General features: G+C 37.2%; 2 protein-coding genes and 1 long non-coding RNA gene across 6 annotated transcripts; 1 reads left to right on the plus strand and 2 right to left on the minus strand.

Moving 5' to 3' along the window:
• Positions 1-1,402: 1,402 nt before the first annotated feature.
• LOC111319586 (uncharacterized) lies at positions 1,403-15,666 on the minus strand. 3 transcript variants are annotated; one of them, XM_088731763.1, is made up of 8 exons: positions 15,616-15,666; positions 10,695-10,875; positions 8,321-8,614; positions 6,493-6,711; positions 5,632-5,925; positions 3,810-4,028; positions 3,078-3,563; positions 1,403-2,627 (listed from the first exon to the last, which is right to left on the minus strand). In XM_088731763.1, exons 1-8 carry the CDS (start codon positions 15,649-15,651, stop codon positions 2,590-2,592), a joined length of 1,767 nt encoding a protein of 588 aa, XP_088587889.1. In that variant the 5' UTR covers positions 15,652-15,666; the 3' UTR covers positions 1,403-2,589. The 3 variants fall into 3 exon arrangements, with proteins under 3 accessions (XP_088587889.1, XP_088587888.1, XP_088587890.1); XM_088731762.1 differs by having other exon boundaries at positions 15,494-15,626; XM_088731764.1 differs by lacking the exon at positions 15,616-15,666 and adding an exon at positions 10,324-10,400 and having other exon boundaries at positions 10,695-15,448.
• Positions 15,667-16,229: 563 nt separating this feature from the next.
• Positions 16,230-27,852, minus strand: LOC111330749 (uncharacterized). Of its 2 annotated transcripts, XM_088731755.1 has the most exons (8): positions 26,508-27,852; positions 23,019-25,729; positions 22,481-22,608; positions 21,878-21,998; positions 18,938-19,020; positions 18,067-18,315; positions 17,669-17,744; positions 16,230-17,148 (listed from the first exon to the last, which is right to left on the minus strand). In XM_088731755.1, the coding sequence occupies exons 1-6, from the start codon at positions 27,850-27,852 to the stop codon at positions 18,264-18,266; spliced, it is 4,440 nt and encodes a 1,479-aa protein (XP_088587881.1). In that variant the 3' UTR covers positions 16,230-17,148; positions 17,669-17,744; positions 18,067-18,263. The 2 variants fall into 2 exon arrangements, with proteins under 2 accessions (XP_088587881.1, XP_022791420.1); XM_022935685.2 differs by lacking the exon at positions 17,669-17,744.
• Positions 19,403-21,112, plus strand: LOC148725014 (uncharacterized). Its single transcript, XR_015991203.1, has 2 exons — positions 19,403-20,661; positions 20,747-21,112. It is a non-coding gene; the product is annotated as an uncharacterized LOC148725014 (long non-coding RNA).
• Positions 27,853-27,984: the final 132 nt, after the last annotated feature.

Consider the following 27,984-nt stretch of genomic DNA (forward strand, 5'->3'; position numbering starts at 1 on the left):
TACTGATATGGATACTGCGATAGTTTGTTGTTTGCACATGATTCAAGATGGAACTTTGAAAGCCCTAATTAGTAAGATAGAAGAAGATATCAAAGCGATTCCGCAACTTCGAGGAAAATAGCGTATTTTTCATATATGAAAAATGATCTGGGCGCGCAAGGCATCTCGGTTGAAAATGGGCCTTTAATCCCGTAGGTATCAACGAACGCTTTTTCATTCTATTAATTCATTCCTATTTTTCTCGTCACCATATTCCCGCCAATAGCGTAGTTCCACTTTCTGCGTATAATCACACACACGACCCACAATTCCTCCATTTACAAGGTAGACGCCCAACTTCATCGCTACCTATTCTACCAAGTGTCGAACGATTTTCCAATGACTTGGAACGCCATGGTCGAGAATATCATAAACACACAAAGAATGGTCAACGTTCCCAAAGTTCTTTATTGCGAAACAGTGTAAGATTTGGCTTTTTGATGGAAGAGGGAGCAAAACTCTTTAAATACAAAAAACTGCGTGGTCTTGCTCAGGGAACATTTGAGCAGTGGATCTTAAAGAACGTTGATTTATGATCTCGCCATGCCAGAAAGCTCAGAGCACCTACTACAGTAATTTATCATTACCCTTTTGCAGGCTGAACACATCAGTTTTGGGTCGGTGACTGGGTCCTAATTTGCAGCTTAAAAAATTGGCACTTCTCCTAATCAAGTGACACTCTAGGCGATTCGTTTTGAGCCGATCGTGACAGAGGGTGGGATCAGTAAAACAAATTGGCAGACTGATCAAGAGTGTGAATTAGTCGCAAACCAAATCCACCCTCATTTGCCAAGCGTGCATGTTGCCGAAGATGTCCATTTGGAGTGGAAGCCAGCTTAAACATCAGTTTCACTTTCCCTCACTTCCCACAAAAGTTCTTTACCAGCCCCTCCGGCCTCCCCTCATCGCATAAAATCGCACATTATGGAACCAGTAATTATAAGATTATTTTTAAGAGATAATTTTCACGCAACAACGTACTACATCTGCCGCCCCAGTTCGACTCATGGTCAAAACTATTCCCAGTTGCGAGCTGTGAACCTCGGTGATACCGCCGGCTGGACATCAGGCGACAGAGAGCGCTTTGGGACTAAGTCCCGCTATCTTACAACGCTTCCTGGTTTCTAGAGCATATTTAACTTAATGCGACGCATACTTCTCAGTCTTGCAAAAGCCCCAGTGGCTGAATGGTATGCCTGGCGTTTGACACGAGGATGCTCAAAACGTTGCAACAACAGAAGCCTGTGGAAAAGAGGCCTTGGGTAGAGGTTAGGAAGAAAAGGGCTGGGTCGTGGAGGATAAGGAATTTTCCTTACTGAATCAGAAGATACGCGATCTTGGAAAAAAAAAACTTTTATAATAATAATAATAATAATAATCAACTTTATTTAAAGAGGGTAAAACACATAACAGTATAAAACTGACAAACCAGTGGCCCTCTTAAAATATGTTACGAATAATTATTGAAAAAGATTAAAAACTAATTAATTATGGAAAGAGATCAAGAGCTAAAAATCTAAAATTACAAAGTTTATAAAAACTATAATAAATAAATAAATAAATGATTCAACAATGGACATCCACTGGGTGGCTATTCTTGTCCACTGTTCCAGATCGAATTGGAATTTGGAATGTTGATTCTAATAATTTTAACAAATTATTAGAATCGTGTCGGGCCACCCAGTCCTACCAGCAAAATATCACAGCGATCGAGACTTTTGCCATGCCACTCAAAACTGGCCCAAAAAGCCTTGGTAGGTCCTGGTAGCCCTCCACAGATGGGCCAGAGACACGACTTCACTTGTGAACTCGACAAGCTTGCATGAAAGCATTTTGGCGGTCCAGTCTACATGAAACCACCTCTCACCTCTGTTTTCTTTCAGAGGCTTGCCTCTACCCACATTCCAGCTTAATGATGCTGTCCTGAGGGCTTCTGTAGAGGGAAAATGGCTCGAAAAATACTTATAAACGCGAGAAAACGAATCGATTTGAACGCATCCAAACACGAGCGGGTGATCTAGGTCACGTGACCCCAAAGTCTGAACCTACAAAGTAAGCTTAAGTTTTGTATAGCCAAATTATAAGGTTTTTTTCCGGCTGGAAAAGGGTTAAATGTTAAAAAAATATTATGGGAAAGACCTCGGGCACAGTTTTTCCCAACAAGGAACTCCTTGTGGTGAATAACATACGTATAATTTGTATCAATTTTGTTACTCTAAAATGCCTCTTAATACCTTTGCTCCACTTATATATAAATGACAACTTTCTATAACTTAATAGATAACTTTGGTACGGATAAGAACGAGTACTTAACTTCTTATAGTTTGGACTGAAATAACTTACACCTAGGTTTTAATAATTCAATATGTAATGCTTAATTTAAGTATTTTTAAATATTTTTAAATAATTAATTTAATTATAAATTAATGTAGTACGGATAAATACGCTTTTTTTTAACTTCACAAATCTAAACAAAATTTCTATACCCACTTCTAATATATAAATTTATAACCAATTCAATCCATCAAAACTCTGTCAGCTAAGCCTGGTTTAACATGCTGGTTCATCTACGACGAGTTCCAGGTCCCCTGTGTTAATAAGAAAAACAAAAATGATTTTAAAGGAAATCAACCACTCATAAACAACTCCTTTCTTATGAACACATTATACAAAGCACAAGCCAAAACTGTGTTTTCTGTGTCCGCTGGCACAAAACAGATTACATTTCTGATTATTATGAAAGAAAATTAAAGATAAAGTGAAATCATGATCCATGAAAAAATTTTGCTTGTGCGTGATAAGTCTAAACACTCCATGTGATCTTATATATACCGCAGCTAAAACTGGGGGATATCTGAGAAGTCTAACAATAACCTCTACTTGCAACAAGTAGAGGTTACTGTTTATATAAATTTTTTTGCCATGCAAAATTCTATAAACTTAAAAAACAAATAAATACATAAAAGGCCAAACTTTCAAGATTTTCCACAGCTTTTTTTAATGGCACTATGTAAACTCTCTCTCAGTGAAATGCTCACCTAGGTCATCGTGCTCTGTTGGCACATTTCTATGCATAGGAAACTGGTGACCTTCAAGAACTAGGTTCTGACCATCGTCCACCACTTGCCCCATTTGAGACCTTGTATCTGAAGTGTTGCCATTGATAGGCAATACCGCGTGTCTTCTTCCAGGTACGTTGACTGGGGTAGCAGCGTTGCACACAGCTGTACCTGTGTCATCGTGCTCTGCAGGAACCTTTCTATGCATAGGACACTGGTGACCGTCAAGAACTAGGTTTCGACTTTCCACCACTTGCCCCGTCTGAGACCTTGTATCTGTAATGTTGTCACTGGGAGGCAATAGAGCTCTTCTTCTTCTAGGATCATTGCCTGGGGCCGCAATGTTGCTCACAGCTGAACCAGTACAGAGAGACTGGTCTGTTGAGTGTCGGGCCAAAAACCAGCGGTAAATTCCTGGTGTAGCGAGGGGCAGTCGAGCCATTGGGGGCTGTGATTCTTCCCGTGCTGGTAATAGTAAAAATGAATATCAAAATGTACCCTCCTAAGTGGAGGCAGGTAGTATTTGGAAATCATCAACTTCATATGGCTTTTTACCCTGCTCTGACTCATCGTATGGCCAAGGTGGGTTACAAGGTAAATTTTAACAAAGACAAACACTGAATCTCACATTCCATATAAACAAGAATTACTTATTCACTCACAAACTATTGATGAACACCCGAGATATTCCGATGCATGCAGACAACTTACTAATTAATAAAAGTGTGTATACAGATTGTTTCTTGACCAAGCTGAGCTTACATGGCATTTGGATAGTGCTAGGAACATGATGGTCCATTTCACTGCCTTCAGCAAAGTTAAGCAAAGGCTCGGTAACAAGCCCAGTACTGGAAGCTGACACTTGATTGCCTGAACCATCTCTCCCATCTATCTTTTCTTTCGGTCTTGCACCAGTTTGCACGAAGTTGCCTGCAATTTTGGAATATATGCCACAATCTTACCACAAGCTTGCATTCCTCTTTCACATTAAAAACTTAAAACTACGTTAGTTGGTCTGAAGAAATGAAAACTACTAACACACAGTGAATTTCCCCTTTTACACAACTAAATCACGATATACGTAATAAAAGGAAGTGCATGAAATACAGTCCTTAGTGACTTCTAATAAAACATTACCTTTACCTGAGGTCACAAGGGAAAGACAAGACATTTTAGCCCTTTAAGGTTACCCTCCACCTTCTGATGCCGAAAAAACAATTTTCCTTTCATTTGACTCAATTGAAGTCAAACCTTTTCACTAATGTTTCCCCCCCCCCCCCAAAAAAAATTTAAAAATCTTTAGAAGCGTCCCAATTATTTAGAAAAACGTATTTTCAAATAAAAATTAACAGATCACTCCGAACAAAGAAGTCACAGTCAAAACAAAATTTATCTCACTAAAAGTTAAAAACAAGGTCTCCTTTCATTTATGCAAGTACCAAGCTTTGATACAAAACATTTACATTCGCCTCAAATCATAATTTTAAAAGCTGTGTGTCCATTCGCTGTCTTGCTTCTCGGCACATTTTCCGGTTTTTCCAAATTTACCGAAGATGTTAATTTGCCTATTCTTTTGTTGTCCTCCTCATTGCTCCACTAAGCGATCAAGATATAAAAACGCGTCTGCAATGGGTTACTTTTCCCGGGGAAATCTTGATCCATCGTCGTTGATGCCAGGAGGCCCCTTTCTCCCATTGGTTTGTGGTTTCAGGAGGCGAGATAATCCCCTGGTGCGGTGCTAGTTGTCCACAAACCTTTAGGAGCTAAAATCTCGCATTTGATTTTGAAAAGTATACATCTACTTTGAACAAATTTATTGGGTACGTAGATCAGGCTGATTTTCGTGAAATTTCGCCAAAACAATCCATGACAAGAGAGTGTCTGAAAATTTTGATATTTGAAATATTTTTTATGTAGCGTCCATTTACGCAACATGTTTCGCACATTTTACGCTACCCTGACTTTAGATGTAGATATCTAGACAACGAATCAGAATATCGAAAAAGCCGGCGACACTTCTGTTGATTGATGCCTTGTGAATAAGACATATTGGTTGTGCTGCGGGACGCCCGATAAATTCTACAGAAAGACGCTCAGTCGTTTCACGCCTTACCGACTCCTGGCACTTCTTAAATGGAAAAAACGCAATAATTGTATTTTTATCTTAAACTACATCTATTAAGCTTTCTTCTGATGTTTAGTTTGTTAAGATTTTCTTGAAACTAGTGCACGTGCAAATTTTTGTCGAGGACACCCTTGAAGGTGGGAAGTAACCTTAAACTCCCAGAAGTGATTGCATAATGAGCACTATCAATTAACATGCCACATTTAAAAGTCTTTTTGAAAAAGGAGATTTGAATTATTCAGCAAACATCGAACAGGCATGTTTCCTTTTACTCTGAACAACTTTCACAAAAATGATAAAAACAGTATAACCACACTTTTTTAAAAACTGATTCCTATCATTTAAGAGTAGGTGCATTTTGATTCAAAAGTGTCTACACAGATTGTTTCTTGACCAAGCTAAGTTTACCTGGCATTTGGATAGTGCTCTTAACAGGGGTGTCAATTTCACCACCCTCAGGTTCAGTCACACGCCTACTACTGGAAGAAGACTGTTGATCCCTTGAACCAACTCTCTCAGATCTGTACTTCTGAGTTGGTGGATTAATTGTGAAACGCAGTGAGCCATGTTCACTTTGACCAGTTTGCGACTTCACTAAAAATTGCTCAGCTCTACTGGACTCAATCTTTTTTATCATATGCCTACTGTATGGATCTATATCCTGAGTGTCTTTTGGTCTTGCTGCAGTATGCTCCCTTTCCCCTGCAATTTTGAAATATACATCACTGAAATTTGTGCACTCTGCAAAATAAGATCCTTACAATTTTACCACAAGCTTACAATCCCCTTTCCCAGTGTTATTAACTATGCTGGTTGGTCAAAAAAGTGGCTAACAGTCAACATATGCACCAAATTTCATAATACAAACAAATAAAAATTACTGTTTCTCTCATAAAACTAACGATGAATGCTTGAAATACTTAGAGACATGCAAGCAAACCACAAACCTAATGAAGGAACGGTGCATAAAATATAGTTAGGTGACATCTAATAAAATAACACCTACTCCCTGAGTATCAAAAAGGAATGAGAACATTTGAAACTAGAATTCAATTGTCTATAAGGTGTCCTGAAGGTATTTGGAAATCATCAACTTCATATGGCTTAATTTACCCTGCTCTGACTCATCGTATGGCCAAGGTGGGTTACAAGGTAAATTTTAACAAAGACAAACACTGAATCTCACATTCCATATAAACAAGAATTACTTATTCACTCACAAACTATTGATGAACACCCGAGATATTCCGATGCATGCAGACAACTTACTAATTAATAAAAGTGTGTATACAGATTGTTTCTTGACCAAGCTGAGCTTACATGGCATTTGGATAGTGCTAGGAACATGATGGTCCATTTCACTGCCTTTAGCAAAGTTAAGCAAAGGCTCGGTAACAAGCCCAGTACTGGAAGCTGACACTTTATTGCCTGAACCATCTCTCCCATCTATCTTTTCTTTCGGTCTTGCACCAGTTTGCACGAAGTTGCCTGCAATTTTGGAATATATGCCACAATCTTACCACAAGCTTGCATTCCTCTTTCACATTAAAAACTTAAAACTACGTTGGTTGGTCTGAAGAAATGAAAACTACTAACACACAGTGAATTTCCCCTTTTACACAACTAAATCACGATATACGTAATAAAAGGAAGTGCATGAAATACAGTCCTTAGTGACTTCTAATAAAACATTACCTTTACCTGAGGTCACAAGGGAAAGACAAGACATTTTAGCCCTTTAAGGTTACCCTCCACCTTCTGATGCCGAAAAAACAATTTTCCTTTCATTTGACTCAATTGAAGTCAAACCTTTTCACTAATGTTTCCCCCCCCCCCCCCAAAAAAAATTTAAAAATCTTTAGAAGCGTCCCAATTATTTAGAAAAACGTATTTTCAAATAAAAATTAAAAGATCACTCCGAACAAAGAAGTCACAGTCAAAACAAAATTTATCTTACTAAAAGTTAAAAACAAGGTTTCCTTTCATTTATGCAAGTACCAAGCTTTGATACAAAACATTTACATTCGCCTCAAATCATAATTTTAAAAGCTGTGTGTCCATTCGCTGTCTTGCTTCTCGGCACATTTTCCGGTTTTTCCAAATTTACCGAAGATGTTAATTTGCCTATTCTTTTGTTGTCCTCCTCATTGCTCCACTAAGCGATCAAGATATAAAAACGCGTCTGCAATGGGTTACTTTTCCCGGGGAAATCTTGATCCATCGTCGTTGATGCCAGGAGGCCCCTTTCTCCCATTGGTTTGTGGTTTCAGGAGGCGAGATAATCCCCTGGTGCGGTGCTAGTTGTTTACAAACCTTTAGGAGCTAAAATCTCGCATTTGATTTTGAAAAGTATACATCTACTTTGAACAAATTTATTGGGTACGTAGATCAGGCTGATTTTCGTGAAATTTCGCCAAAACAATCCATGACAAGAGAGTGTCTGAAAATTTTGATATTTGAAATATTTTTTATGTAGCGTCCATTTACACAACACGTTTCGCACATTTTACGCTACCCTGACTTTAGATGTAGATATCTAGACAACGAATCAGAATATCGAAAAAGCCGGCGACACTTCTGTTGATTGATGCCTTGTGAATAAGACAATTATTATTGGTTGTGCTGCGGGACGCCCGATAAATTCTACAGAAAGACGCTCAGTCGTTTCACGCCTTACCGACTCCTGGCACTTCTTAAATGGAAAAAACGCATTAATTGTATTTTTATCTTAAACTACATCTATTAAGCTTTCTTCTGATGTTTATTTTGTTAAGATTTTCTTGAAACTAGTGCACGTACAAATTTTTGTCGAGGACACCCTTGAAGGTGGGAAGTAACCTTAAACTCCCAGAAGTGATTGCATAATGAGCACTATCAATTAACATGCCACATTTAAAAGTCATTTTGAAAAAGGAGATTTGAATTATTCAGCAAACATCGAACAGGCATGTTTCCTTTTACTCTGAACAACTTTCACAAAAATGATAAAAACAGTATAACCACACTTTTTTAAAAACTGATTCCTATCATTTAAGAGTAGGTGCATTTTGATTCAAAAGTGTCTACACAGATTGTTTCTTGACCAAGCTAAGTTTACCTGGCATTTGGATAGTGCTCTTAACAGGGGTGTCAATTTCACCACCCTCAGGTTCAGTCACACGCCTACTACTGGAAGAAGACTGTTTATCCCTTGAACCATCTCTCTCAGATCTGTACTTCTGAGTTGGTGGATCAATTGTGAAACGCAGTGAGCCATGTTCACTTTGACCAGTTTGCGACTTCACTAAAAATGGTTCAGCTCTACTGGACTCAATCTTTTTTATCGTATGCCTACTGTATGGATCTATATCCTGAGTGTCTTTTGGTCTTGCTGCAGTATGCTCCCTTTCCCCTGCAATTTTGAAATATACATCACTGAAATCTGTGCACTCTGCAAAATAAGATCCTTACAATTTTACCACAAGCTTACAATCCCCTTTCCCAGTGTTATTAACTATGCTGGTTGGTCAAAAAAGTGGCAAACAGTCAACATATGCACCAAATTTCATAATACAAACAAATAAAAATTACTGTTTCTCTCATAAAACTAACGATGAATGCTTGAAATACTTAGAGACATGCAAGCAAACCACAAACCTAATGAAGGAAAGGTGCATAAAATATAGTTAGGTGACATCTAATAAAATAACACCTACTCCCTGAGTATCAAAAAGGAATGAGAACATTTGAAACTAGAACTCAATTGTCTATAAGGTGTCCTGAAGGGCTGGATCTTTTTCCATGTACCCCTTCAGTTATCATTATGATTGCCAGTACAGTTAAATTCTTTATTTCCTTACCGGTTATTCATCAAGTAAATACAAAAAAAAATTCTAGAAATACTTTAAGTATCCACAGTTCTTGAGTTAATTCACAGAAATGCATATTTTTAGAGGATTAAAAAAGGTCAGACATATGTGTAGTGGTAATCCCCCTTGTAAAAAATATTTAAGACATTTATTCAATTCCTGTGCCTTGATCTCAAACAAATATTTACCCAGCACTTACAGCTGTAGTATGCAAGCTAAGTTTAATATTTAAGCCAGGGATATATAAAAGCTTGTATGAGGACTCTAAGCTACTTAACCTTCCCCCAAAGACAGAACCCAACAAAGAATGAGTCGGAAAGCACATATAATTAGCGTCTTTATTTTGTTCAGATGGCTGATAAATAGAAATTCATTTACAAGATCAATTTTCAATTTATTTTCATTTCCAAGTTAGAATCAACACTAAATTCCTAGGTCATATTTTTTGCTTTTGCGGAGGCACATTAGTTCACATAACACATCACCAATTGCTTGGGACTAAAATATTTCATAAGTAATAATTTGTACCCATTGACTGAGTAGTAGGACCAGATGGGAAAATATTTGGTGGGAGGTCATGGTGTAAGGACTGAGTGCAGCAAGGTCCCCACACTGAGTGTCTCCGATTCACACAGTCAGTCATGCTCTCTTTTTAATGAAAAAAAAAGCTTTCCTCAAAGCTTCCACGATGTGCAGATCACATCTGCTAAGTCATATTTCTATTAGGAAAAGTTTTAATTTAAATTATGTGTGAGTGGATGCCATTGTGGAATCATTTTGAGATTTTAAACGTCCTTTGTAGTGCCACTGCAAGAAGTGAAAATATCACATCTTCGGATCTACAAAATTTTCTGGTTAAATGGTAAAATGCTCTCTTTGTGAAGAAAAAAATTTCCTTTAAGCTTTATGATGCATCAATCACACCTATTAAGATATTTCTTCAAGGAAAACTTTTTGCTAATAGCACATGATCCTGAATTGATCGAGATATCTATCATCTTCTGCTATCTTTTGTGGAGTCACAGCTAGAACTGAAAACTTAATGTGGTAGCTAATGGCTACAAGCCAGAAATCACAACAGGAGAAAACTCAACTGTGTTTCAAGTGTAAATGTTGAACGACTGCAGTGGCATACTTTAAAACAACAATAAGTAGCAGCGGGCTACATTGGGTCAAAATTGTGTCAAGATGGGAATTCCATTGTTATGCTCACTCACTCACGTACCCATCTGAAAGACATATGTGGCTTTACCTCGTAAAAAAGGCAGTAGCCACAAATTAGCCATAGTTTTTCCTTGATTTTGCTTTTTTCATGGACCTCAACTTCATCTTTGTGAACAAAATGCAAGAAACAAACTTGGTCAATAACCAGCCATCTAGACCAAACAAACTTGGTAAATAACCCATTGTGCTGTACATTTCAAATCCTCCCAAGAAAGGAAAGGGAAAAAGAACATATTGCATTTGATACATTTTGGAAAAGGACATTTTAATGAAGTAAACCTTTTTTTTTTTTTCAGGTCTTAAAAAATCATAAATTAAAAAAAAAAAAAAAAAAAAGAAAAAACAGATTTTTACCTTTCAATTAAAAAATGAACATTTTTATGGCAATGCTAGGCTTACCTGGCTTTTGGGACAATTTCCTGGTGACTTCCAAAGAGAGCAGATGTTTGTCATCTTGACGCCTTTGTTTAGTTTGTTCAAATTGATCTCTCCCTGACTGGGCAACATACAGCGTAGAACTTTCCTTGTCATCATTGTCTTTACTACATACTGCCTCTGGCAAAGCTCTTAAATCTAGAGTCTTGGATGAAAAAAGTTATTATATAAATCACAACTCTTAGAGCACTCAAAACAACATTCCATTTCAATCACAATCTCCCTTCACATAAAAATTGTGAGGGTGCTAAAATGTCTTTGAGGTTTTTGTTTCTACCATATGAAGGAAAAAATCGATAAAGGTGGGAAAATTCATCAGAGCTCAAACGAACATAAAAGGTGCATGTGCTTTTCAATAACCATTTGAATGGCAAGGAGGACAGGGTTGTAATTGACCACCTCCTTAGTTTATCAATACAAGGAACTTCAAGAAAATGAACGTGGATCTTTGAACAGCACCTTTTCATTTAAGTTATGTTTTTGATTAAACAGATGACATTCTTTGGGCATGGGAAAAGTTATTTACCAATGTCTGTGATGATTATGCAAAACCAAGCGCCTTTAAAGTTTGCAGTGACTCACAACCATGGTTCAACAGTAATACATAATTGAAAATGAACAAATGTTTTAAACCATTTTTAAAAAGCTATTTCAACTAAAGAGCAACATGCTTGGGACAAATATAAAGTCTTCAGGAACAGTATTACTTCGACATCAGATGAGCGAACAAAAGTATTTCAAAACAAGATCAAAGAAGTTAAAAAATCACCCAGGATTACTGGAATATCCTTAACACTGCCACTAGGGCAGACAACATCAAGAATTCAACTATAGGCCTTTTAAAGCAGTCTCACGAAAGCATGTTAGTTAACAACCAGGAGAAGGCTTGAACACATTCTCTGCCAACATTGGAGAGCAACCGGCAAACGATATTAAGGGAACGACAAGTCCAATAAGGGAACGACAAGTCCAATAAGGGAACGACAAGTCCAATAACGGCATAATCAGTCCTATAATGCAGATAATTATGTCTTTCATTCTTTCATTGAAAGAGATATACACTAAATTAGACAAGTTAAAGAAATAACTAATTAAAAGTAATAAATCACCTGGTATTGACAACTTTCCACCGCAACTAACAAAGCTTGCCAAGCCAGCATTAATTGACAGCCCCTCTATGACTTATTCAGAGATGCCAACCTCTGGAGATCTCAAATCTAGAGATTTTTTTTTTTTCGACTAGCATGGCCAAGACCAAATTCACTCATGTGAGCCCCCCCTTAGAAAATTTCTTTGGACCTCCTACCCACCAGCCCCCCTCCCCATCACCTGTGGACCTTAAAATATCAGTGAGCGGGCCAAACAATTTCGTGGAAAAACATGGATCCATCGGTGAGGGACTTCAACCCAGGTTGAATACTCATCCAATCAGACTCTAGCTTCTCTAGGGGTAACAAAGAAGAAACTCTCTTCTTTTTGTAAAATGCAATGAAAAACGTGCATCACGCCAAAAAATGAAGCCCGAAACTGTACTACAAGCATAAGAAGTCAGATGATTTTGGAATTAATGGGAACAAATCAAGCTTAACTCTTAGTTTTTTGTGTGCAACTGATCCAAACCTCCTTTTATCTGGGAGTTTTGGTCACCTGTACAGGAAAGCGGGAGATTAGCGACTGTATCCAGAAGACTCCCAGATAATTTGGGAGAGTTGGCATATATGCTTATTCCAGTACAATAATTAAGGAAATGACATTTGACATCTATTTTTAGCACATGGAAGACCCCATGCTTGACCCCAGTATTTAAATGTGATGATGAGTCAGACATATTAGGTACTGAGCTGCAGGCCTATTTCTAATCTCAGCACACATAGTAAGATATTGGAATCCTGTATTGCTGATCCTCATGCTGATCGTCCATGCTATTATTACTTGCATTAGAGTTACATAACTGTTCGATAATTAACAATTCAAATATTTAGTGCTGAGGAAGCCCAAATGGGAGAAACGTTCACTTATTAAAGGCCACAAGAGAAAAGTTAGCTGTTTCCTCTGTTTATTCTACCTAGAAGGAGGCATCCTGTATCCTTTGGATCCTTTTCCTGGTGGAATCATTGTTGATTAGCCTACATCGTCTACACTCCTATATATATATATATATTCTTAGGGGCTCTTTTGTCAGCCTTGACACTTCACTTTAAAAGTTCAGATCTCTCTCCATTATGGGCTTTATCAAATTTGTTTATCTACTGAATCAGTATGGTAACCTTATGAATAAGTAACCCTATGTATTCTAAACTAAACACATCAGTAAAAAGATTACGTTTAATCCGAGTTTAAAAGGCAATCACAAAGTGAAGGGTGACAACTAGAAAAGTGCAAATAAAGATGGTTATCTGTATTACTAATTAGTTTTGGTAAACTGTGTGTCCAAACTTCAAATTCATCATCTCTGTAACTCTACCACAGCAAGGGCTTATGGAACCTCCAGTTGTTTTTGTCTATCAATCTCATAACTACATCAGAATAACTTAAAAAGCATGCTTTGAGCTCATTGTCATAATTTGCATGTTTTTGCACAAAATTTTTCTTACAAAATTGAATATTATTTTACACAAATTTCAATTACATCAAAAATAAAATCAGTAGAAATTTGACTGATTTCTAGCCAAGAGTTTTCCACACAGCAAAAATAGACAAGTTTTTGTCACCATTTTAAGGTGTTGTATATTTAATTCTAAATAAAGAGCACAAAAACAAAATTTTGACCAGATTTTTTTTCACAGTAACCTTGAAGAACAATGGAAAAATCTTAGCTATAGGATCAAGACCTACATCAGTAAAGTTAGACAGTCTCCCACCCACAGTTTTGGCTCTTTGTGCCCAGTTCACACATGAGATGCAAATGCAAATGAAAATGCTGGGAAACATATGTGTGAACTACCTTAACACAAATGCAAGCAGAACACACAGGTTTCAGTAGTGTAATGCAACCATGGTACAATTCAAAGCAAGATATTGCTGACATCTTATGCTATTTATGAAGAAATCTTGTGAAAAACTCAAGGAAATTTCCTGTACTTTACGACAAAAGTTGTTCAGGATTATAAGAAGATATTTAAAAACTCTTGCTTGCAAAGTTGTGGTCAGAGAAGTATGTCTACGGAACAATTTGTATATTACCAATGTCAACACAATTGTTACCCTTCTCAGAAAATTGGTCAAATGTTTTTCAGTCTCCTCAGAGCTCTGTATAGACGAAAACCAAAACAAAGAGTAATTCCATCGAATTCTGTGACCAAAGCTTTATCATCATCAGCCATCCTGCAAAATACTGACACCGTGGTTTTGTACAAATCATTTTCCTTACATTTGGATTGGAAGTATGAACTTTACATTTTCCTTTAGTTTGTATTTGCAGTGTGCAAATCCGAACCAGGCTTAATTAGTAATCAATATCAATGGTAATTTCTTAACTGATCTGCCTTTCCGCAACTCATTTGCTTCCCTGATTTTTTAACTCTGATTTTTAACACTAGGCCAAGCTGTTCCTTAAGCTGGATCAAGGAAACTCGAGTTTAGTGCTGAATTTGATTTCATATCTAAAAGCGTTAAAAGTAAATTCAGTTGAAATTCCTTTGTCTACAATTGATGGATGTATGTTCTAAACAGAGTTGAGAAAATTTTCCCAAAAACGCTTTTGAACCGAGAAATAAAGAAACCTGGATTAAAATTTAACCCTTGGGTTGGTGCCAATCAGCCTTCGAGGTTCTGTCCTCGTGTACCAGTTCACAAGAGCCGATACAAAAGACCGAACAATACACAACAGCTAACCAATGACTCCTAAACAAAGAAAGAACAATGGTAATTCCCTTGTGAACCGGTAAACCAGGACAGAACCGCCTTCGAAAAACTGGACCCTGGTTTTTAATTAGTGGAAAAGTAAATGCATTTTGATTGCTCCTTTCTTATGATCAATTCAACAGAGAGATAGATGACATCTCAATTAATGTGACAGCATGTCTTATCAACAATCAAGCAAGAAGTTTATTCTAGCTAGTTTCCCTCCCACCCACACCATGGAAAGTTTTGATTGCTTCAATTGCTTATTAGTGTTTGTCATTGATTCCTGATTACGGTACTGTGTGATGTGATAGTGTTGTGTTTTATGCACATAAGATAGATACATCTTATAAACTGTCTGGTCCCAAAACCAAGCCTGTCTGTTGTGTTATTGATTAGAACTTTTGGAAAAATTTTCTTTTCACAATGTCAAGCACTTAGACTTTCTTCGAGGATAATTGTCGATAAATGCATATACTTCTGTATCTCATATATTGTACGCATCTTCCTTTATCTGTGTGTAGCCACGAAAAGTAAATATTTCCTGTAATATGGTAATGATGTAACATTCGAAAAACAAAACTTGTCAAAATGGCACATCGATATTCCCGAGAGTGGAGAAAGAATGAGCTAGTGCAGCTTCTCGCTAGAACACTTCGCTTGGGAACCCTTCCTGGATGGTCCATCATCAATTGTGATTCTCTATCGTTTTCTCATTAAGTTGTTCCTTGACGTCTTTGCTCGCAGAGAACGATCAAAGCGATCAACAATGGTTCGAGTTAAGTTACAACTAATTTCGCATACTTAAGTGATAAATTTTACAGCTTATCTTTGTTTTCCATTTCAGAAACTAGTACAGTGCACTTGAATTGAGATCGACAGCCTCTTGAAATACGTTCAATGGCCAGCCTTTGGCTTACCTGATCGCCAGGATTTCGTTCGCACTCGTAACCTCGACGGATCGCTGTCAAAAAATTAAGCATGCGATCAATTAAATTTAGTTTCGTGATAAATATAGTAAAATGAAAGGAAAAGTACCTACCATGTTCACCTTCAGCGGCCTCTTCTGGCCATTCATCGTCGTTAATTTCAGATGGATCCTTCGCTTCTGCCATATCGTGTTCCCTTTGAAATTCCACGACTAGTAAAAATGGCGCACGAATGTTTTGGAACTGAAAGTGGGGGTGGGGGTGGGGGTGGGGTGGGTGGACGGCTTAGGTCAGACTTTCAATCAATAACACAAACTTTTGTGCAAAGTATTTCTCTCGTAAAGTATCATGCATAGAACTTTTCAGTTAGAAAGAAAGGATGGAAGCAACTACTTTCTAAATTTTAAATGAAGCGGTCAAGAATGTCAAATCATACCTAGAAGGTGACTTGTGTACAACATCATTTTAATCTGAAAACGAAGGCCAGTGAAAAAGCCAAATGAATAAGCCTCGAAAAGCCGCTCATGTCAGAAGACATTTCACGCAATCCTTTATGCGAAAATAAGTGTGAAGAAATTGGATGATAATGGCAAGCGAACCGTTTATTACGAAAGTAAATATAGGGTGAAGGAACCTTGTATCAATTTTTAATTAATTGATTTGGTTCTTTGAAGTGTAGAAATATGAACACTTACATAGAGCCAAAACCATTAAATAACCCTAGAAATGCCACAAGAACTTGATTTAATTCACTTTCATCTTCATTTCAATAAATAGAAATATTCAAATAAATATATATACAATTTAATCATACCTAGGAATAAAAGATGTCATTCTGAAAAATTTCAAAAAACAACAAACATAAACGCTTTTATGCAATTCAATGTTTTTGTTTTTTTGTTTTTTGCTTATCTAAATAATGCTAACAAGCCAAACACACAAATGTAACCTTTTGGCTTACTGGCTTCTAAAATCTGAATTTCTGAACCCTCTCTGATTGTACCATTAATGTACATCTCTAACTTGTAAATTTATGGCCTCCTTATTGATTGACACAACAAATTAACAGCTGATCAATTCCTCAACCCTTAAACTGACAAGACCTGATTGCTAATTCTCCCCCCCCCCCCCCCCCTCAGCTGCTACATAATTATTTGCCTTGTAATCTCCTTATTAGAGTTTGGTGCTAGCTAGATCAAAATTAAAACTTAACTTGATAACTTTTGGTATTCTCCTTACTTGTTTGCCAGAAAACATATAAATATCGTAGGGAGGAGTTGAAGGTCAATCACTTCTGTGAGTTGAAGAGCTAACAAAGAATTCTTTGTGCACACTTTGACTTATTCCAGTTCAGGCAAAGTGATATGGCATAGACCACTTTCATAAATGGCTGCCGGATTAATACTCTTTTGTTTAAATTTAAATTAGCCTTTCTGGCCTCATTCTCTAGTACAAAATTCAAAAGAATACATTATCTCAACCGAGGCCAGAAAGGCTAATTTAAATTTAAACAAAAGAATATTAATCCGGCAGCCATTTATGAAAGTGGTCAATGTCTTAGAGGTAAATAATTGTCACACATCACCAATCAAATTTTCAGTCCCCCAAAGGACTGTAAAACTTGCATCCACACTGAGAGGGAAGGACTAAAACACAAAATTGAAAAAAGAAATTACTCCTCTCATTAAATCATCATATTTTGGGAAAATCACAGCAATGGAATTGATTTGTGTACTTTGAAGTAATGAACATCATGATATTTGGATATACGGCAATAAAAACCTTCGATGTTCTTTGATTTCAATACTTTAATCCACACACTATCCACATGGCAGCCAACCAGTACCACAACAACAACTTTCGCTAGGTCTCACGGGATGCCTACAAACACAATCTTTTCACACTTCCGGTACAATACACTACAAACATGCCTACAGTGGAACCTCGATTTTAACAAAGTGCCAAGGGACTGGGGAAATTGATTCATTATATTAAGAGTCCATTATATCGAAAACCTCAAACCTCCTCTCAACTTATTTGTGGAAAGACAACCACTGTACAGTACTGCACTGCACAGACTACTGTACTAAAGTTGTTGGTCAAAATGTCAATTAAAAACTTCTTCCAATGAGGATTTTCATTGTTGTTGGTTTGTTTCACATTTACCTTTTGTCATGTGTTGACATTTGTTCAAAATATCAGCCGATATCTGTATATGTCTGGGCTTCTGGATTGTGTTTTGCTGTAAAGAGGATTTGTTTATATTGAGGTTCCTTATAGCAAGGTTCTCTAACATACATTTCACGGTAACTTAATTTAGCTGGGCTGAAAATTATTGTTTGTTTCACCAACAACTTTGTTGTATAGAGGTTTGTTAAACTGAGGTTCTACTGTATAGGTTCTCAAGCTAACAATTTTGCTCACACAGTGGAGAGGTTGCAAATATTTAACAAACTATAAGGGACTGGTTCCATCCCACTGTGATTTCTCTTTAGCTGTACAACAGGTATCATGCTGTATTTATGCCTCAACTATAAACTATCTCTAATACAAGACAAACTTACTTGGTTTTTTCACTGGATAGGCTTCACCAGGCTGTTATTTTCTAATTACTTCATGGATTCCACCGCTATGCTTGTGATCTGCCTCAAAGAACTGTTCTCAAAATCAACATCACTACAGAACTCCATTTGGAGCATTTTGTAATTTTCATGTGGTGATGTCCTGCCACTTTTCTCTGACAGTACTTCAACAGAGATTTTCATCCAGGAGCTGGGCTGTATAGAGGGTGTCGACAGACTGGACAGGTGCGACTAAAACAAAACAAAAAACATCGCTTTGATTATTCAAGTTTGAGTTGTTATTCCAGAACAGTGCAATATACCATATTTATTCGATTAATTTTGGACTTTCAGGGTGGGCACTTATTCAAGGCTGGGCGCTTATTAAATTTTCCCCATTTTCAGTAAGTAAAAATGAAACAGTGAAACTAGAGATTGTAAGCCATTAAAGAAATACCGTCCTGTAATAATCAGTACCTGTATTCCTCTTGTGCACTTTTTTTTATCATTATTTTTTTTTTTGGGTTGGGGGGGGCACTTATTCAAGGTTGGGCGCTTAAAAAGTACTTTTTGGGGGTGGGGTGTGTAGGGGTGGGTGCTAATATTCAAGACTGGGCACTTACTAGCTTTTTCTACCCTCAGGGTGGGCACTTATTCAAGGTTGGGTGCTTAATCAAACAAATACGGTAATGCTGTACAACATAAGGTACAACATCACATAAAGCTTTTGTTCTGATCCCAACTCACTTTCAAGCAACATTAGTTTTCCTCCTCTAAGAAGAATTAACACAAAGAAAAAGCAGGAACATGATCAAAACAAAGCAAAGGATAATCACAAGTGGGACTCACAAATCAGAGGCAAGAAGCTACTCACATTCCATTCTGTATCATTGCTATTGCACATTCCCGATGGACTTTGTGGGAGCAAGGTAAAATTTGACACCCACTAAATGCATCCTAGAAAAACAACAACAAAATGAATGAGAACAATGAGAGAATAATTATCTCAACAAAAAGTTAAGAAATTCACAATACAATGTACCAGTAAGGTGAGAATGTGTGAGTATAGAAATATTTGTGGGTAGAAAAGTTTGTTGTGTTCACAGGATTTTATCTTGTGGTGAAAAAGGTTCAAACTATAGTCGACTCCCGATAACTTGAACCTTCAAGGGAATTTGAAAAAGGTTCGAGTTATCGGGAATTCCAGTTATTGGGATTTGAGCAAAAATGACCAGAAATAATTCAGGTTTACATGTTATTTGTTTGCTTTTGTATATTAACATCAACACGTGGTAATCTTAGGATGAAATTTCTTTTTCTTTTCTTGAAAACTTCGTAAAAATTTTCCTCAATTACAGCTTTTCTTTTAAAATAGTCCTAGTGAATCAGTAAATTTGGTTTGACACAAATTGTGAATAAAATCTGTTGATTCTTTTTCATGAAATGCAATAACTTGGGTATATAATGTTTATTGCAATAAATACTCTCGGTCAAAAAATAGTCTTGAAAGGAATCATTTAATTTGGGATGATGATACAAATAAGATTTTATCCTTTCCTCCCTGAGTCAGGCTTTGACTTAATTTAATGTGGCTGTAACTTCTTTGGATAAAACTCATGTGTGTTAAAATTCAAATGTAAGCTGTCAAGCAGCATCTTCATGCTATGTTTTTTGTTTTTGTTGATTCTCCAAGTTGAAATTGAGAGATTTCTTCTCAATTTTGACTGAACACCCTTGGGAGTGAAGGGCTTAATTACAGTTAAATAATTGATTTTTTTAAATTAAATTCTTGTTGTTACTGTAATAATTAATTGGAATGAAGGTATCCCAAACTGCAGACTAAGCAGCTGTTTGTCTTTTTCTGCTGGGCTCGCAGCATTCCAATTTCCAAACGCAACTAAAATAATCCTGAAACCTTTAGCCTACTGATAGATTTATTTCATTGTAAAGCTTAAGCTTAAGAAACTGTGGCATGCATGTGACCAATTCGATTCTCAGGTTTGATTACGCCAAATATCGCAATTTGTACTCACCACAACCTTTCAGAAACTGTAGCTTAAATTATAAATGGCCGCTCGACCCTTGTACCGGCCAGTCGATATTACTGTTACGTTGTCCCTTCATTTAACTTCACGGCGCCAATGTCTTGCTTTTCACTAAATAAAACACACGCGCTATTCTTGTTTTCCCATTGAACAACGGTAAAACCCATCTTTTGCAAAACAGTCGAGAAAAGAAATAACTTAAAGCACGAACGACCAACGGATGAAAAGTACATTCAAAGATCAGCGCCAAGTGGAATTTTCTTTGTTTCGAATTACAGATATGATCACGTGGATATTTTGGGAATTGTCATTGGCTTGTAAAGAGTCTGATTGCAGTCGTAAGAGTACGCGCAAGTTTTGACTGATAGACGATGTTGACGATGGTTTTACCTTGGATCCATGTTCTGAAGATGATCTAAGTAATGATGTGAACTCACTCTACGTAGAAATAATCGAGAAGAATCGAACATACTACAAATGCAAGATTTGTGGCCGAAAGCTGTCGAGGAAACAAAGACTCGAAACCCTGACTTAAGTTGTGTTCACGGCAAAGGTGAGAAACAACAGAAGAAAATCACTACAGTATTAATTATTTTGAATGTGATTACAAACGTGCTTTACCCTCACTATTATGACAGATGGATACCACCTTAGGAAGTATAACAGCTACCAAGATGATCACAGTGTACCAGTACCTAAATCAACGAAGTTGGACCGTAACAAGCGTTCAGCATTGACCCATGCTGATTATGTGTATATGCATTATGATTTTGGCACATCTCCGGACATGAGACATTTTGCATCACAATAAAAACTTTTATGACTGGAATCCAAGAGGCCTTTGAGGTTAGAAAGCAAATCTGTGATATGAGTACATTGGAATTTAAATTGACAATTTGCACTCAATGTAACTGACTGCTGCTTTAAGAAAAAATGCATATTAATGTTAAGATTTACTAAAACTTAGTTTAAATAATAAATTTCACGATAAACATGTACAGGTATATACACCTCTTGGTATATTTTGTTTAGCATATCTTTTATTGAACCAGTTTTAAGCCTCTAAAATTACTCCTTGTCTTAAAACCTTCACATTCAAGGTATTGAGAATTTCTTGGAATTATTTAGATTTCAGGGTTATTTAATTCGCCTCAAATTCAATTCTCAGAAATTCCCAAGAATTCCACCCTTACTAAGTATGTATAGCTGAGAATTCCAAGTCCTCACAAAACTGGAACCTTCCTTTCCCATAAATTCCCAGTAATTCCAAGCTTTTCAAATCAGAGCTTGTTTGCATAGTTGAAAATGATTGAGAATTCCTCACAAAACTGGAACTTTCCTTTCCCAGAAATTCCCAGTAATTCCAAGCTTTTCATATCAGAGCTTATTTGCATAGTTGAGAATTTTTGAGAATTCCTAGGAATTCCCAGGAATTCAGTTCGCAATGGTGCTTCAAAATAAATTTAAGGTTTTGGACAACAGTGTTTTGACTTATCACGTATTGACAGACACGGTTCGAGTTATCGAGGGTAAAATCATATAGAAAATGACCTGAAGGGAAACGAAAATTGGTTCGAGTTAATATTGAGGGTTCGAGTTACCGAGGGTAAAATTACAGTGAATGTAGGATGGAAATCCATGGGAAATCGATTTTGGTTTGAGTTTAAGCGAGATGTTCGAGTTATCGGGAGTCGACTGTATACAAATGGTATGAAAAATGAAAAACAAGATAATGAAACAACACATCTTCATTCAGGTTAACAGCTCACCTCTAGACAGATGCAGCATTCATCATGGCCAGAGTCGGGTCTGCACTTGTGTTTCCCTTGAAGCCGTTTGTCAAGGCATACATTACACACATCACAATGAAATGACTTGTCTTTATGTATCCTAAAAACACAAAAACAAATCAATCAATATTTCCTACAGCAGTTGTTTTCAGTTAATAGATATGCAAAAAGTGACTGTAATATGATTATGTTAACAAGGTCAACTATTTGGAGCTTGACAGGTATGCTAAGTCAGTAGCCATTGTCAAAAGTGTGGGTTAACTAAATTTCACATAGATCCTAGTGTTTAAGAGCAGTTTTTGTGGTTGTTGTCTTTCAGTCCTACATGTGAGTGACTGGTATCTGTAATTTAAAGGATTACCCCTACATGTACCTTTCAGGGATTTTCTAGTCAATATTCCATCTGGGGCTAGTGAAAAAGTCAATATTCCATCTAGGGCACAGTGAAAGTGAGGCAGCTAATTACTCTCAGTCAACACAGCCATTTTACAATGAACTTCCACATATGAGTTTGGGATAAACAGTTGTGGCCAACATGATGAAAGAGTGTTTCTCTTAAATTTTGTTGCATAGGGAACTTACCTGCATATCCCACATTTATCACAGTGATAAGGGTTTTTGTCTATGCTGGTGAAATGTTTGCAGATTCCACAGAAATATGCCGACATTTTTGCTCCACAGCTACGACATTTGGCACTGTCTTCAGCAATCTGAAAAGAGATGAAAAACTTGCTGTTATTGGTGATTGGGAAATCATTTGCCTCGACTTAAAAACCAAATTGTACTGTTAGTATTTACTTATTGTATCAGCTTGAATGATGACTACAGAGTTTGTGACATAAATTACCTCATTACTCCATCACTTTTGTTTCTTTAGCAAACATGGCAAAATGAAGACATTTTTGCCCCGATTTGACACCAATTTTAGTTGCAAATTTCACAGCCTATTGTTGGCAGTCATATACAAGTAGCAAGAAATAATGTCTTTATCCCTCCATGTTTATGGACTACAGTGCACATGTCTGGTCTGAAGTAAATTTTCACAAAAGTGAAAGAAATAAAAATAATTTTATACAGTCAATGATCATGATGTAAAATGATGTAAAAAGTATTCAAGTACCTCTTGTTCATGATGACAATAGTTGCACTTAAGGTGAGTCGCATGACTCGCTTTAGCTTCCTCATTGTCACATTCTTTAGAGTTGTTATGGCAACGGTGACAGGAATAGAAGTTGGTACAGCAAGGAAAACGTACTCTACAATGACGTTGGTAATGTTCACAGAGCCACAAAGACTGTCCAGTTACTGGTTCCTGCTGTTGAGGCCATCCTCTGGTTTCCTCTAGCTCTCTTGCCTCTCTTTCTCTCTTCTTCCGTGCTCTTTCTGCTCGTATTTCACGCTCTTTTCTCTCAATTTCTCTACCAAACTCTTCTCTTTCTTCTCTTTCCCTAAGTACTCTTTCCACCATAGCACATGCCTCCTCCACACGCTGTTCCAATTCAAGCAAGGAGTTGTCAGTTGACTCCACTGATTCAGTGCCATAATTTCCATTTGGTACTGAACCTCCAGACTGGCCAAAACTTTGATCATGATCTCCTCCTGCATTAGCACCAGATGTTAAGCCAGAGCTTGAAGAATTACTAGTTCTATCTACTTCTCTAAAGGTTCCAGAGGCCAAATGATTGCCAACTGTGTTTGATATGCTGCTTAAGTTCCTTTGTCCAGATGAATTCACACCATTCCCAATTAGCGAGACTGCTGACAAATGAGTATTTCTACCAGATTCTAAGCCTGATGAACATTCGCTGTCAGATCCCTCAGCCCTTGCCACTGAAGATACATTTTGTTGGTTACCATAAATTTGAGTATTACCTGGTGAGGTTACCAGTAATTCTAAATTTGTGGTTGAGGATCTTTGCATTTGCAAAGGCTCTGATGTTGTTTCAGTGAATCCAAAAGTACTCTGAGTATTGGAATGTGGCATTTGAGGTCCTGTAGTTCCCAGAAAGCCAGAGGTCAATCCTGAACCAGCAAACCCTGGCTGCAGAAAACCACTCCTTTGAAAAGATGTAAAATGACCATCTTGGAGTAGTTGAGGTTCTCTTGTGTTAATTGAAAAGTCACCACCCGAGACAGTAGGATTGAATGAGTTGAAATAACTGTTTTGGCTTGTATTAGCTCCAATACAACTGTATGAGGGTCCAGGTGGAGGTAAATAATCACCATTTAAAGCGCCACTTAAAGGGAGGCCATCTTCATCATTTACTCTGGTATATGCTTCACTATTCAGAGGAAATATGGAAGAATATGGTTGGTAAAATGGATCTGACCTTGTAGCAACCTGGCAGTCACAAAGGTATGGTTTTGCTTTGTTGGGGTCAATCATGTTCATCATGCTATCCATATCCTTAGCCAACATCTCCTCTGCATTGTTGTAATACAGACTTTCATGAAGATGTTTGTCTTCAGAGTGTCTTGCCAAGAATGCGTTAACCACTCCCTGGACCACAGGTTCCCCAACTTGTTGGGGAACCAGGTCAACCAATGAGGAGAAAAGTGAAGAAGAATCTGAAGTACTGTCCTTTTTTGGGGTTCTGTCTCTTGGTCTGGCCCCTAAATGCTCCCATTTATGTGACTGATTGCTAACATAAGAATCAGCCTTATCTACAGCTGAGTCTTTTTGAGGAGTGATCCTTGTATATGAAACACTTTGCATCTGAGTTGCATTCTTTGATCTAGCCCCTACATGCTCCCATGTATTAAACTGATTGCTTGCACAAGAATCAGACAGAACATGAACTGCACCCTTTGGCGAAGAGATCATTGTGTGTGATACATTTTGCTTCTTGGGCATGCTTTCAGATGAGAGAAAATCTTGACCTATACCTGATACATTTTTTAGCTTAAAACTATCTTGGGCTCTACTCGAAGAACAACCAGGACCATCAATGATGTCCACAGTATTACAGTGCTGAACCAAATAGGATCCATTTACTGCACCATCACAGATGCTACTGGAGCTATTTAAGTCTTCTTTTCCTCCTTCCACTTTAGCAGCACCCCATTCTTTCACTTCTACACTTGCAAAACTTTGATCCGTCAGTGATAAAGACACAGACCTTTCTTGCTTCTCCTCTCCACCACTTGTTGTATCACAAGAATTTTCCCATGCCTTCAAAGCATGATGATCAGAATTTAAGCTGACTGTTGGTGCACCACAGAGTGAATCCTCAGTCAAAGATTCCACATACACAGCAGAGCTGGATGTACACTGTGAACAGCTTGAAGCCAAACCACACCTTCCACTTGATGAATCAGCATAATTAATATCTACCAAAGAACTTGAGTTATTTGAATTAACTGGATTAGGAGAGGAAGTTGGGCTATCACCACTATCACAAAAGTTTCCACCAGAAGGGTTGCCAAAATGGAACTTTTCATCAATATCAGCACTTTCAGAAATTTCTCCACTTTTTTCCACTTCATTTGAAGTTCTCTCATCTATGCCACAAATTCTTTCAGATGCTTCATAGCCCTGATTTCTTTCTTGAGGTGAATGGCACTCTCTTGTAAATAATTCATCACTGTTGTGAAAATGAGTAATAAGTTTCTCAACAAGGTCATAACGATGGATTTTTTCCAGAAGACATTTAACATAAAAACATGACAACTCTCCTTTGTATTTCAATTCTTTAAATAATTCAGAACCTTTCCTAATCCTAGCAAGTCTGTCACTATCAACTTTTGGTCCAACAAGCAACTTAATTCTGAAAACCTCTGATTTTGATAGTAGTTCTGATACCTCTTCAGTAATATATTCCAGAAGAAGACCTGCAGAAAGAAGAATTGTATAATAAACATAACAGGTACAATGGCAGTTACTATACATGCAATACCCATAAAAAATTCAGGATTGACGTGGACAATCTTACACCAATGAAACATTTTGAATGGTGTTCACATATTCAAATGGTATTGAATAATGTTAAATAGTATGAATAGTGCTTATAATAGCATTGAGTAGTGTTAACAGATGTTCAAGTGTACTCATTTCCCCATTGAGGTAAGCAAAGAATATATGGATAATGCACAATTAAGCCCAAAATTAATAGGCAATGTGAGAATTTTACAAAGGCACGGTTTACTGAGATTTGCAGTTTTCCCACTTGAATTTGACATGTGAAATACTGTTTAAAGGAGTCCATGTCATGAATGAAGTTTTCTAAAAAATGTGTGCATGAAACAGAGTTGGACCCCCCCCCCCCCCCAAATTTGCTACTCTTCATGGTTATGCACCTTATCAAAGCCATCATACTGAATTAAAGATTAAAAACAGGGTCCTAAAGATCAGCCCTAAACTACTGTACACTTTAGGAATCTTCAAAGGAACCTAAATTAGTGCATTGGAGCATGGGAACTGAAAAGAGATTTGGAAAAAACCTTCAACTTAGCTACTCTCTATTTTTAACAGGGCTAACTCAAAAAGTTTTTAAAGAACATTGAGATATTATGAATTTTTTCAAGTAACAACACAGTAGTCAAGCTTTTGGTTAAAAAAATTACATTCTGTACCATACACAAAGTTTCTCCGACATAAATTAAATTGTACCTGAATTGTCAAAAGGAAATGCTGTATCAATTTCTTTCCCATCCAAATCAAAAGAGGCACCTCTGACTGTACTGGGTTTAATCTGCTCACCACCATGTTTAGAAAATGGCTGATAAATCTTGGTGTAACGTTTATTTTTGCCTTCAAGAAACAGCTGTCTTCCCACCTCAGCTTGAAGTCCTTGTATTTCTTCTTTGATTTGAGTCACATACTCTTTCAACTGCATGATTTCTTCCTCTTGTTTACGACAAAGATCCTGATAGAATGTAATCTCATCTTGGGACTGTTTTAGATGTTCTACATATAATGCTTTTGTATCATGCAACTCCTTCTCCCTTCTCTGATAGAATGGGCATGTGCATGTGAACTGTTTACTTTGTTTGCACTCTTGGTCCCTTTGATCAACACCATCTTCCAAAGCCATTGTTTCTGTATCATGAAGACTATCCTTTAACATTAAACCTTCTTCATTTCTTGACTTACCATCACAGTCTGCCTGTAACCTTGCTGAACTATCAAACAAAGGCTTAGAACAAGCATATTCTTCTTGATAAGCATTTTCTGTCAACTCAGTGGATACCTCTTCACTTGCAAATGGTGATACCCTTGGGAGAGAATCTGGCTTTTCATGTGGACTTGAAGGACATGAGTTTAGAGATGATGCTGATCCAACTGCTGATAGCAAAGATTTGTTAAGTTGCTCTTTATCAATGGAATGAGGGGCTGATAAATCACCTTCAGATTTGAATTCATTTGAGCAGTGGTCAATCTGCTCAAACTGTTTAGCACCACAGTTTTCTGTCTCCAAACTGTTTTGTAATGGTTGAACCTTATCTACAGGAAAATCTTTTTCACTAAGCAGAATAACCTTATCGATTGCTGAGGTATCTTGTTTCAGTGCATCTAAGGCCTCTCTTGTCAGTTTTACAAAGTAATCAAAGTTTTTCTTATCGATCATTTCAGTTTTTATACTTTTAATTTCATTTCTTAGTAAACGCAGCTGATCTACTGCTAAAGCTATTGTCTCAGCTGAATTTCCAGAGGGGCTTTTAATGTTTTCATGAAATTCTCCTTTGAGAGGAAGATTAACGAGTCTCTCAAATAAAGAGCACCCATCCACTTCTGCTTCAAGAATGGCTTCATATGGATCTATAGAGTCCAGTTCCTTGCAAGACTGACATGCACCACCACATAATTCTACCTTGTTTCCATTTATTGGAAGAAGAAAATTTTTAAAAATTTGAGTACTATCCATGTTCTTCCATAAAAAATACAAGATTTTTTCCACATGACGTTCAATGGCAACAAGGCTGGAGTACATAAGATGTTCAGGAGGAAGTACCATTGTTTCAAGAATATCAGGATTGTCCTGTAATTAATGATTCACTTTCCTTATGCGCCTGAAATACGTAGGAAAAAGAGAAACAAATTAAACAAGGTTAGATAGCGTGTAACCGCTTCTGTGAAATGAGAAAAA

The sequence above is a fragment of the Stylophora pistillata genome, chromosome 8 (genome assembly GCF_964205215.1).
Source record: "Stylophora pistillata chromosome 8, jaStyPist1.2, whole genome shotgun sequence".
NCBI lineage: Eukaryota > Metazoa > Cnidaria > Anthozoa > Scleractinia > Pocilloporidae > Stylophora > Stylophora pistillata.